The sequence below is a fragment of the Podarcis vaucheri genome, assembly GCF_965113315.1.
Source record: "Podarcis vaucheri genome assembly, chromosome: 6".
Lineage (NCBI taxonomy): Eukaryota > Metazoa > Chordata > Lepidosauria > Squamata > Lacertidae > Podarcis > Podarcis vaucheri.
The window spans coordinates 76,600,994-76,613,167 of record NC_138764.1 but is presented as its reverse complement, the minus strand read 5'-3'; the positions used below and the strand labels follow the sequence as shown (position 1 = coordinate 76,613,167).

The 12,174-nt window shown below is 41.4% G+C and overlaps 1 protein-coding gene across 2 annotated transcripts in view; it reads right to left on the bottom strand.

The window, feature by feature from the left end:
* ACSS2 (acyl-CoA synthetase short chain family member 2) overlaps positions 1 to 12,174 on the bottom strand; it is a 58,170-nt gene that overhangs the window by 9,388 nt on the left and 36,608 nt on the right. For both annotated transcript variants that reach the window (XM_082226025.1, XM_082226026.1), the window contains 7 exons: positions 10,705 to 10,875; positions 10,117 to 10,250; positions 9,327 to 9,459; positions 8,713 to 8,769; positions 8,195 to 8,275; positions 1,219 to 1,327; positions 401 to 469 (listed from right to left, as the gene is read on the bottom strand). In XM_082226025.1, coding sequence (XP_082082151.1) covers positions 401 to 469; positions 1,219 to 1,327; positions 8,195 to 8,275; positions 8,713 to 8,769; positions 9,327 to 9,459; positions 10,117 to 10,250; positions 10,705 to 10,875 — 754 coding nt within the window. The remainder of the gene's footprint in view (positions 1 to 400; positions 470 to 1,218; positions 1,328 to 8,194; positions 8,276 to 8,712; positions 8,770 to 9,326; positions 9,460 to 10,116; positions 10,251 to 10,704; positions 10,876 to 12,174) is intronic.

Sequence of the window (12,174 nt, the reverse complement as noted above, 5' to 3'; positions counted from 1 at the left end):
GCAGCTTCCTGCTCTGCTTCCCCATTCACACAAAGCAAGAATGACAGTAAAGAGGCTGCATGTGTGTGCATGAAGCTCAAACGTATCCTGGCCTATCAAGCCAGAATTTGATTATGTAAGCACAGTCACTATTGATTTTTTGCATTCACTGGTCTAACCTTTTTTGGCCCAGGTATCTCATTCATCCTTGGCTGACCCTCTCTCAGCCACATGCTTTAAACAGTACTGAGGAGGAAACATATCACACACCCCACCCCCAAATTTTTGGATTGATTTTATTTACACCCTGCTCTTCCTCCCAAATGAGCCTAGGGTGGCATATCATGTCAAAAAGGCCTACCATATCATTGGGAGAGTTTTACAGGAAACTCGAAACCTTCCACAAAGATTTTGTTCTTACCAGAAACATTCAGCATGTCATCAATTCGACCCGTGATCCAATAATAACCATCTTTATCTCTTTTGCAGCCTGGCAGGGGGAAAAACCAAACCAGCAAATTGACCAATGTAAAGTAGCCAGCTAGGGAAAAAAGCATCTAGGGAGAACTGGGGTGGGTGTACACAGCACAATGTGAACAAATGACACTAAGTAGTTATTAAGAAACAAAAGACAGCAAAAAAGAGTAATGTGAAAGGCAGTAGTCACACCTCATTGCCCAGAAGCCCTGCTGCCTAACTGCAAATACATGGGACCAGCAAAGATGAATGAGTGGAAAAGGAAAGGCCCAATGAACCAATTCCTAAGTGCCTCTCTACCCTATGCATTGCATATTTCAGGGCTGAACTTCAGTATCCAAATCAAATTCCAGGCAAATCAAATTGATGTAAATAAAGGGTGCCAAAGGGGGTTTGTTCCCCATATCCTTTGTGACTCACACGCCTTCTCCCACAATTTGCTCCTAATTCCAGGGAGTCAAGCAGGGCGGACTGTGGATTTCATAAAGGGACCTCTTGCCTTTGTTGCCAAGATTTGAGCATTCATTCCAGGGCTACAAATTAAAAGCTCACAAAACCCAAATACGAATCAAACCTAGTCCATACATATAGCTCTAAGTCCCTGTTAGAAAGAGAATTCAGATGGAGGGGCTGGATATAAAAAAAAGCTGCACAAAGGAAGTATGTTGAGCCTCTTTTTTATACATCATGCTTAACCCGTACCACATTATACAGGAAGCATGCTTTACTGTCAATATTACAGGATTCCCTGTAGAACCTTACCATCTCCAGTCACATAGTAACCAGGGAACTTTTTGAAGTACGTGGTCTCAAACCGCTGGTGGTTTTTGTACACTGTGCGCATTATTCCAGGCCAGGGTTGCTTAAAAACCTAAAAGGAGAGTACAAATAAGAGAACATATTAAATGTGGGTTTCTTTACTATGCCTTTACATTGCATTGAGCATTTTGTCCCATGTGAAGCTGTGGCTTACTTCCAAAGAATTGTTCCTCTCCTCCCACAAAGGATTCAATACGGTATAATGCTATGCTCACACAAGGCATTGGGTGTTAAGTCAATATGGCGCATTGGCTCAAATGATGGACTTTGTCCTGGGAGACCAGAGTTCAAATACCCATTCAGTCAAGTTTGCCTCTGAATACTAGTGACTGAGGATCAAGATGAGTTACATACGTCTTGCTGTGAGAACTGGGTTAGACATACCTTGGGTCTGATACAACATGTATTGTTTAGGTTTAAGATATGCCACTGATAACCACAATTATAACATAGCATAACCCTGGGAATGTGGTCCTCCCAACTGTTCCAATGCTGGAAACAAGACAGAAACATGACAATAATCTGGCTTGTCAATGCATGTAAACTAGAGCTCGTGGTTTTTCTCTCTTAAGCAAACCGCAACCTGAAGCTAAGGTCTGTTAGCTCACCAAGAAACAAACTACGAGCCTAAGTTCAAATGTCACCACATGCCAGACTCTGGAATTGTTTCCTCCTGCTGCAACACTCAGGAGAGGACGAGCAAACATTAAAGTGCATCAAATCATAGTTTACTTTAAAGTTGCCAGTGTTTACCTTATTGAATTCTACACACAACATAAAATGAAACATGGCATACTCCCGCCATGCCATGCCCCCCCCCAAAAAAAAACTTCTAGCCAAGTAGACCATGCTAAATCAGATCACAGTGGGTTTAGGAGAGCAGGACATTTTCGTGTTCAATTTTTTCCAGGAAACTCATGTCACAATGGCATCACTACAGCGATTCCAGATGCCCTCTGCAACGTAATTATTAAACGAACATACAGAATGGTATCGTCTTTCATAAATAGAAGCTGGACAGCACCCAAGCAACCCATGCACATTCTTGGCACTTTGACTCTGCTCTGGGCAACGGTCCATTCTGCAGATATATTTTATGATCCTTTGCTCTTGGTGAAAGACAACTTGCAGGCTCCTGTGTAAAATCAGTTCAACTCTGATAGTTCAAATCTTCTTCACTCCCAGAGAGAAATTTGATCTGATCAGAGCTGAGCTCAAAACTTATTACAATGCTGAGGAGTTGCCACACTCTATGCTTAAACAGTAGACCCTTCCAAGGACTCAAATTTTGACTGAGACAGCAGCAGCAATTTGAGAAGGAGGGGCTGAACCCCTGTCCTCTGCACTGCTTTCCCAAACACCATCCCATTCCAAAGCAGCCTGAGAATTAAGCAGGTATTATTCCCACTCTAGTTACCCTATCTGTTAGTGAATATGTATCTTACACATGTATCCGCTAAAAGGCTAACTTTGGGGAACTAGCAATGCTAAGTCCAGACACAGTGGTGGTCTGGATGAGGGTCAGTGAACTGAAGCTGAATCCTGGCAAGGTGGAGAGCCTAAGATGAGTGGTGCCCAGATCCAGGAAATTGGTCAATTGCTAGTTCCAAACAGAGCCGCATTTCCTCTGAAGGAACAAGTCTGTAGTCTGGGGTTACACCTGTACCCATCTTCGTCAACTGAGGCCCAAGTAGCTCCAGTGGCTGAGAGTTCCTTTTTCCAGCTTAGGCTGGTACACAAGTTTCAACAATTCCTGGATACAGATAGCAGTCACAGCAGACTGTGCACTGGTACCCTCAAGAGATTACTAGAGAGAACATTAAAGAAAAAATAACTTTGGAATTAGCAAACTGGTTAGAAGTAAAAGAAGAGGAGGTCGCATATACGATAGAAAACGCCTTTAGGATCAAAATGAGAACATACCAGAATAAACCTAGGAAACTCATCGGGGACTGTTTAGTAATATTTAACTCTATGGGAATGAGAAATCTGATACTTAAAACAAGCTACCATAAAAAATTAATAATAGGCGGTAGACCGATAATTGTCCTGAAAGAGATCCCGGTCAGATTATTACGCAAGAGGGAAGGATATAGACACATATTAGGTGTCTTAAGAAGGAACAATATCCAATTTAGATGGGAATTCCCTGAGGGAATTGCTTTCTTTTTTAAAGATAAGAGATTTAAACTGACTAGTTCCTTAGAAGTAGAAAAGTTCCTGAGAAGATATGAGAAGGAGCTTAGTAGAAAGGAGGATGGACTAACAGATAGAGGGGAAGCCGGAGGGGGGGAGGGAGGGGGGAGGGCGAGGCTGAGAAGAGGGGAGGGGGAGGGTGAAGGAAAGGAGGAAGAGGGGGAAGGCGTAGCGGAAGAGGAGGAAACAGAGGAAGAGGGAGAGACAAGGAATTGAAATCAGCCATAAACGTGACGCTTTACCCAAACTATGTCCTTAACCTTTTTAACTTGGAATGTTAATGGTCTAAATAAGAAATCAAAAAGAAATAAAATAGAGAAAGTTTTGAAAAATAAAAAATGTGACGTGATCTGCTGCCAAGAAACTCATGTGGCTAAAAAACACAAACATATACTGATTAATAAAAAGCTGGGAATGGAGTTTATAAACTCGGAGGTGAATAAAAAGAGAGGGTTGGTCATCTATGCCAAAGAGAAACTGGAACCCAAAATAATATGTAAAGATGAGGAGGGGAGAATTCTAGGGATCCAAATCACCCACCAAGGGGAAAGGCTTAATGTGGTGTCGGTCTATGCCCCCAATACAAACAAAACCGAGTTCTTTAAAAAATTAGAACAAATATTACTAGAGTTAGAAAACTATAAATTAATTTTATTAGGTGATTTGAATGGAGTCCCTGAACCCGAAATAGATAGAAGTGAAAAGAGAAGGAAAGGGAAACAGGGGAAACTCCCCAAAACTTTTGATGATCTTCAAGAAAATCTAGACCTAATTGATGTCTGGAGACACAAAAACCCAACAGGAAAACAGTTCACACACTTCTCTGGAGTACACCAGAGCTGGGGTAGAATAGACCAGATCTGGGTCTCCAGAGACCTTTTGTTAAGAGCGCGGAGATGCATAATAGAGCCCAGAACGTTATCGGACCACAGCTCAATCTTTTTGGAAATAAAGAGTATCCCATCAGGTACATACAGATGGAGAATGAACGATTACCTAATGGAACAGGATGAGATTATTGGCAGGGCAAAGAACATTTTGAAGGAATATTTTGATCATAACTTGTACAAAGGAACTAAAATTAATGTGGTCTGGGATGCCAGTAAAGCAGTCCTTAGAGGTTTTTTGATTCAACAGAATAAATATAGGAAAAACCTGAGAGAGGCAAAGAAGGAAGAACTAATCAAACAATTAAAAGAAGTAGAGGATAAATTAACAATAAATCCCGGCGATGAGAGTCTCAAACAAATTTGCAAATTACTACAAACTCAATACTCATCATTGCTGAACCAGGAAATAGAGTGGGGAATAAAATCGATGAAACAAAGGTATTTTGAATCAGCAAATAAAACCGGTAAGCTGCTAGCATGGCAATTGAGGAAGAAAAAAAAACAAAAGGTGATTAACAAAATTAAATTTGAAGACCAATTAATAGAGGACCCCAGTGAGATCAAGGGAAAGTTCCTTCAATATTACGAAACCCTGTACAAGAAGAAAGAGGATGAGGATACAGTTGAGATAGGAAGGTATTTGGATAGGAACGAAGGGGCGCTGCTATCAGACGAAGAAAAGACAGTTCTAAATGAGCCGGTAACCATAGATGAGGTTAGAGATGCAATCAAGAAGATGAAACCCGGGAAGGCCCCTGGCCCAGATGGCCTCTCCCAAAAATATTACAGAACCTTAGACGAACTTCTAATTCCGGTACTCTGCGACGTAATTAACAACATCCTCCAAGGAGGGGAAATACCCGACTCGTGGGGAGAGGCGTATATCACATTAATACCCAAAGCAGATTCAGATACACTTAATATAAAAAACTACAGACCAATTTCTTTGCTTAACATGGATTACAAGATTTTCGCAGGAATAATGGCATATAGATTAAAGAAATATCTTAATAGAACGATCCATAAAGACCAAGCCGGATTCCTGCCCGGTAGACAAACAAAAGATAATGTAAGACACGTAGTCAATATAATCGAATATCTGGACCTTAAAATTGATATCCCTGCCGCCCTAATCTTTATAGATGCCGAAAAGGCTTTCGATAATGTATCTTGGCAATTTCTCATTAAATGTATGGAAAGGGTAGGAATAAGAGGGCCATTCCTAGAAGGCATCAGAGCGATCTATTCAAACCAAAGGGCGAAACTTATCATCAATAGTAGTTTAACAGACTCATTCACGATTACAAAGGGCACAAGACAGGGATGCCCATTATCACCTTTGTTATTTATTATGGTCCTGGAAGTCATATTGAATAAGATTAGAGGAACACCAGAAATAAGAGGGATTAAGGTAGGCAAAAAAGAATATAAAGTTAAAGCTTATGCTGACGACCTAGTAATATCAATAGAAGAACCTCTAGAAACAATAAATATAATTATGGGACTAATGGAGGAATTTGGGAAGCTATCGGGGTTTAGATTAAATAAAACAAAAACAAAAATGTTGGTAAAGAATCTAGACGAACAATCAAAAAATAAAATCGAGGCGGAATCTGGGATAAAAATATCAAAAAAGGTTAAATATTTGGGTATTTGGGTCTCAACTAAAAATATAAATTTGGTGGAGGACAATTACAGCAGAATTTGGAAAGAATGTAAAAGAGATCTAGATAGTTGGAGCAGATTACACCTGTCGTGGGAGGGGAGAATGGCGGCCATTAAGATGAACGTCCTCCCAAAAATGGTATTCTTATTTCAAAACATTCCAGTAATCAGGGGCACGACAATGTTCAGGGACTGGCAGAGGACCCTCTCTAGGTTTATCTGGCAGGGCAAAAGGGCCAGAATTAAATATAAATTGCTCACTGATAAAAGAGACAGAGGTGGGTTTGCGGTCCCGAATCTTCAATTATATTATGAGGCCGCGTGTTTATGCTGGGTCAAGGAATGGATAGTCTTGGACAACACCGACCTGTTGGACTTAGAGGGTTTCAATGCTAGGTTTGGGTGGCATGCTTACCTGTGGCAAGATAAGGGGAGAGTGCATAAAAGTTTTTCTAATCACATCATAAGAGGGGCATTGCTAGAGGTGTGGAATAGATGTAAGAATTTGGTAGAAAAAGAAACTCCATTGTGGCTCTCACCTGTCGACATTCTAGAAATCAAAAAATTAAATATGGAAGGTAAAAGGTGGACATATGCCGACTTCTTGATAAGATCTGAAAGAGGGTGGGAAATTAGACCCTATGATGAGCTAAAAGACAAACTATCGGGGTGGTTGCATTTCCACCAAATTAACTCTTTATGGAACGAACATAAAAAAGCCGGTATGTGTAAGAACAAGTCCAAATTCCATTTGGAAATAATAGAAGGGAAGTCCAAACTCCTATCTAAAATGTATAACCAACTATTAGAGTGGGACACCAAGGATGAGGAAATTAAAGAGGTTATGATTAAATGGGCTATAGATCTAGGACACCCCCTAGACTATGAAAAATGGAAAAAACTATGGAACAAGGATATGAAATTTTCAGCATGTGTTGGTCTCCGAGAAAATATGGAAAAGATGATGTACCGTTGGTACATCACCCCAATAAAATTAGCTAAAATGTATAAAACCGGGGACAATACCTGCTGGAAATGCAAAAAGAAAGAGGGAAATTTCCTTCATATGTGGTGGGCCTGCGATGAGGTAAAGAAGTTTTGGGGTGCGGTTTACGATGAATTAAAAAAGATCCTAAAGTATACCTTCCCAAAAATACCCGAGGCGTTCCTTCTGGGAATGGTGGGGAACGAGATCAACAAGAACGACCAAACTCTATTCCAGTATGCGACAGCCGCCGCTAGGATACTGCTAGCGCAGAATTGGAAAAAACCCAACATCCCAACAATCAAGGACTGGCAAAATAAGTTAACTGAATACATCGATTTGGCAATAATGACTCAGAGGATTAGGCAACAGAAAAATACCAAATTTACTAACGATTGGAACAAATTTTTTTCATACATGGAGAAGATATTAGGAAATGTCAAAATAACAGTAGGTACAATATAAAAACCGTGAGGTAGAGCATCCGGATTAACAAAAGATACTGCTGTATATAGTGTTGAGATAAAGGTCACGTCGTGGTGGTGGGAAGTTATGTAATATAAAAGACTGTATAGTGATTCTTGTATTGTTTTTTTTTGTTTGTTTGCTTGTTTTGCTTTTGTTAACAAGGTATATGTGTTTTTAAATGTTGGATTATAATAAAAAATTTTAAATCTAAAAAAAAAAAAAAATAAACTTTCCATCTCTAAATTAAAAAAAAAAAAAAAAAAAAAAGAGATTACTGGAACAATCTCTATGTGGGGCTGCCCTAGGTTGCATACTAGAGAAACCAGCATCTAACATGCAACACGTTTATTAAAGTAATACCACTGGCTGCCAATACGTCACTAGGTCAAGCTGAAAGTTTTATTTGTGTGTGCACATTCTCTCTCTCTCTCTCTCACACACACACACACACACACACACACACCCTAAAGTATTAAACTTGCTTTTGAAGGAAGTAGTGATGGCCACCAATTTAGATAGCTTTAATAGTATGGAGGATAAGGCTATCAATGGTAACGAACCATGACTGCTATGCTCTGCTCCACTGTCTGAAGCAGTTAAGGGACAGATATCCCACACATGGAACTAATGCAAAATGGGAATGACTATATAGAGCCCATGAAGCTCCACACACAGACTGAATTTAGCCAGCAATAAAAACTTCACTTTTTCTTACCAGGTAACCTTCTGCTTCTCCTTCCAGCTCCTCCCCAGACTCGTCCAGCACCGCAGGGACCACCCCAAAGAAAGGAAGCGTCTGCCAAGGAATATTCATAGTAGGATTTGGAAGAAGTGGAAAATGCAAACTTAAACCCCCAGAGAAAGCAGACATGTGGAAGGTAGAAAATGAACTTTGGACTTGTTTTCACATCTGGGCTAAGTTCTTCCATTCCCATCCCCAAATAATTCACCACAGAAGGTTCCATAACTTTTAAGATTACACTCAAAGCTTCTGGTCAGCAAATAAGTCAATTTCCAGGAAGGAAAACCGCTATTCACTTAGAGCCTATCATCCCACTTTGGTTTTGCCTTAGAAAATGCTTTAAAACATGTAAGTGTGTATAAAATAATTTGCATTTATCTGCATGTTTGTGAGAGGATTATTAGTGGAACTATTGTGCCAAAGCCCAAGGGGGGTGGGGGACAAAAAGTACTGCTGCACAAACAGACGAGAACAATCAGATCTATACTTACAGCTGAGCCCGGCTTCATTGGTATGGCAGCAGGGAGAGGAGTTAACACATGGCCACCCTGCAGGATAGAAACCCAAAACAGTCACAACAATACCAGGCAGTGGAGGAGAAGGTGAGTTGAGGCACAGCAGGTAGCAGCAATGCATTTCCAAGCAACTGTACTTTTGCTATAGAAAAACTGTAGCAAGTTTGTGGGCAAAAACTCAAAAAAGGTTGAATTCAACTAAGTTGTTGCATGTACAGAATGGAGCCTGCTTGCTCCGCATACCCCACACACCCCTAAATTGACTCTGGAGGATTGGGGAACCTGCAGAACAGGTTTAGGGGGCATGCAGGGTGAGGGAGGGGAGAAAACCTGACCCCCCCACGTACCCCACTTACCACTATATTGAATTCCACTCAAGAAGTGGTATTCATCTAAGTTTGATGCAGAGTAGACTCACTGAAATTAATGGGCATTACTTAGACAAGTTCATTTACTTCAATTAGTCTACTCTGAGCAAAACCAAGCTGAATGCCACCCAAAACCTAGTACTTGGGAGAGCGCAGGAAAATCCTAACAGGCAAATAGATCATTCACAAGACACAAAGGGAACCAAGAACCAAATAACTCACAGTCTCTGTCTGCCAGAAGGTATCCACTATAGGGCATCTTTCTTCTCCAACCACCCTATAGTACCATAGCCAAGCTTCTGGGTTTATGGGCTCCCCAACTGTCCCAAGGATCTTCAGGGACTTCCTGCTGTACCTGCCATAAGAAGCAGATAGGTTTTTAAAGAGAGGGAGGAAAACTCCACAAGAAAAAAATTGGTTCGCAGTTCCAGAGCTGGCCCTTCAAGGAGAGTGCCAAGCAGCACAAGGAGAACACTGCCAGAAACCGACAAAAGCCTCCTGTCAAGAGCAAGCACTGTAATTGGGGTGAGATTCTGACAGACCTTTTCTAGCAGTCATCAGGGCTTAAACGAAGCACCAAGATCCAGCCAAGTATATTCCCTTCCCTCTTTTCTCACTGTCCTCCCCACATTGTCTTTATATGAGGGGTGCCAACTTAAATAAAATATGGGGGGGGGGAGGTAAGCCCCGCCCCATGGAATCAGTCACATGATGTGGTGTATGCACACCATTTAAATGGCAATGTCCATCAACTGGGGGGAAGGGCAACCCGCTCATATATTTTGTTGGGGCCCCCGAAAGGACCTTGGCCCCTAGGAGTTGGCCCCTATGCTTCATATCTTATAGAACAAACGTAAAACAAGAACGCTGTTCCTGAGGAAAAGGCGGGAGGAATTAGCTTTGTTCTAAGGTTTGCTTTTCTCTAGAGCGATGCATGTTTGAGATTATATATCCCCAATGCTGGAAGGTTATTAGCAAAACCACTCTCTGTCTTGCTTAAAGTCCTACTTACTTCTGGACATGTTCATCTCCATACTTCATGAGAAGGCGAATGGCAGTGGGTGCTGTGTAGAACTTGGTCACCTGGTACTTGTCAATGATGCTCCACATACGACCAACGTCTGGGTAAATGGGAAGCCCTTCAAACTGAGCAGAAAACAAGTCATTTAGCATGAGAAGAAGAAACCCACCACCCCACTTGCTGCTTCCAGCAAGTGGGGTGCAAAACTTTGCAGCCCTATAATGCTTCTGTAGCCTAAAGAACGCTACTGAGCACAGAGGTCTTTGGGGACCATTCATGACTTGATTTGAATCAGCAAGACTGCCTGGCTCAAATCAGAAGAAGGTACTTGTGAAGAATGACAATAAGAAGAACTTGACCAGCAATGAACCTCAGTGCAAACGAGGTTTGAGGAGCCATGGTCATCATCAGTGACCTAACTTGTTTAGCTGCTTTCTTGTCAATGAGGATGTTGCATGACAAGACCAATACAATTCAACCTTGATCAAGGCACTCAATACTTGGTTTGTGTAAGCCTGGTAAGGCTTCTAGTTCCCCCTCCCCCACCCTCATACAGCCCCCACATACCACAGAACTTACTAAGACACTGGTTGCCCCATTTGCCAAAGGTCCGTATGTGAGGTAGGAATGGCCAGTTATCCATCCAATGTCAGCCGTGCACCAGTAGATGTCCTCAGGATGGTGATCAAACACATATTTAAAGGTAGTGGCAGTGAAAATCATATAGCCACCTATTGTATGTACAACACCCTGAAACAAAGAAAACCAGCTGGAATTAAACAGAACATTACTGGCTTGATTTCCATTATATGAGAAAGCATACAGCAACATTGGACTCAGCTAGATTGGTAAAGAAAAAGCGATTTACAGTGGTACCTCTGGTTACGTACTTAATTCATTCCGGAGGTCCGTTCTTCACCTGAAACTGTTCTTAACCTGAAGCACCACCTTAGCTAATGGGGCCTCCCGCTGCTGCCGCGCTGCCACTGCGCGATTTCTGTTCTCATCCTGAAGCAAAGTTCTTAACCTGAGGTACTATTTCTGGGTTAGCAGAGTCTGTAACCTGAAATGTATGCAACCCGAGTACCACTGTATATGTGTTGTATTTGCAGTATAACATTGTGCCATCAGATGGCAGTGTGGGGTCCTGTTTTTCTCTACCTGTTTTCCCTGTTTAAATTTACAATGCATTTAACTGAAACACTACTTTGATGTGTCTAGTTCCAGCCATTTTGTTACTCAAGCACTACTGCATTGAACAAATACATCAGTAAAACTTCAGCATGAGAGAAGGAAACATATTTTTACTGTATCATTAACCACATTATAAAAATAACATTAGTTCAATCACACACAAGGGTAAGCGGTATGACTCCCTTTTACAGGGAAACATCACCATGAAGTACTTTTCTTTGCAATGTTTACTTGCAGTGTCATAATTAAATGTGAAAATAGTGGCACCAATCCCAAACACAGCCCTGAGAGGTAACCAAATTAGTTCATGTGATATTTTTGTAGTCATCAAACCACTGACCACATAAATTCAGTAAAGTGAGTGCTCTGTACAGCAAGCAGTGAAATAAACACTTCAGAGATTATGCGCAGACTCTTATCTCGTGTGAATTTAAACAGATGTATGTATACAAGGCTTAGGAAGCATATGTTGTTATGAAGAAAGCCTGTAATGTGTATATGTACTATGTATAGCAAAGACTAAAAAGTATTAGGCTTTCTGTGCCTCCTTCAATTATTTATGCCAACTGCTGCTCAATAATCGGTGAAAAAATACATGTGGCCAGTCCTGCACCCTGCATGTATTTATATACACACAATGCCACCACCCCAGAATTTCACAGTGGGCCACATGAACAGAACAAGTCAGACCACTGCTCCAATGGCATCTATTTTGACTGGCAGCAGCTAGGCGGGGTTTCTGGGCAAAGAACTTTCACAGTACCTGCTACCAGAGATCCTTTTATGGGGAGATGGGAGGGACTGAACCTGGGACCTTCTGCAGGCAAAACATTCTCTACCATTGAACTTTCCCCC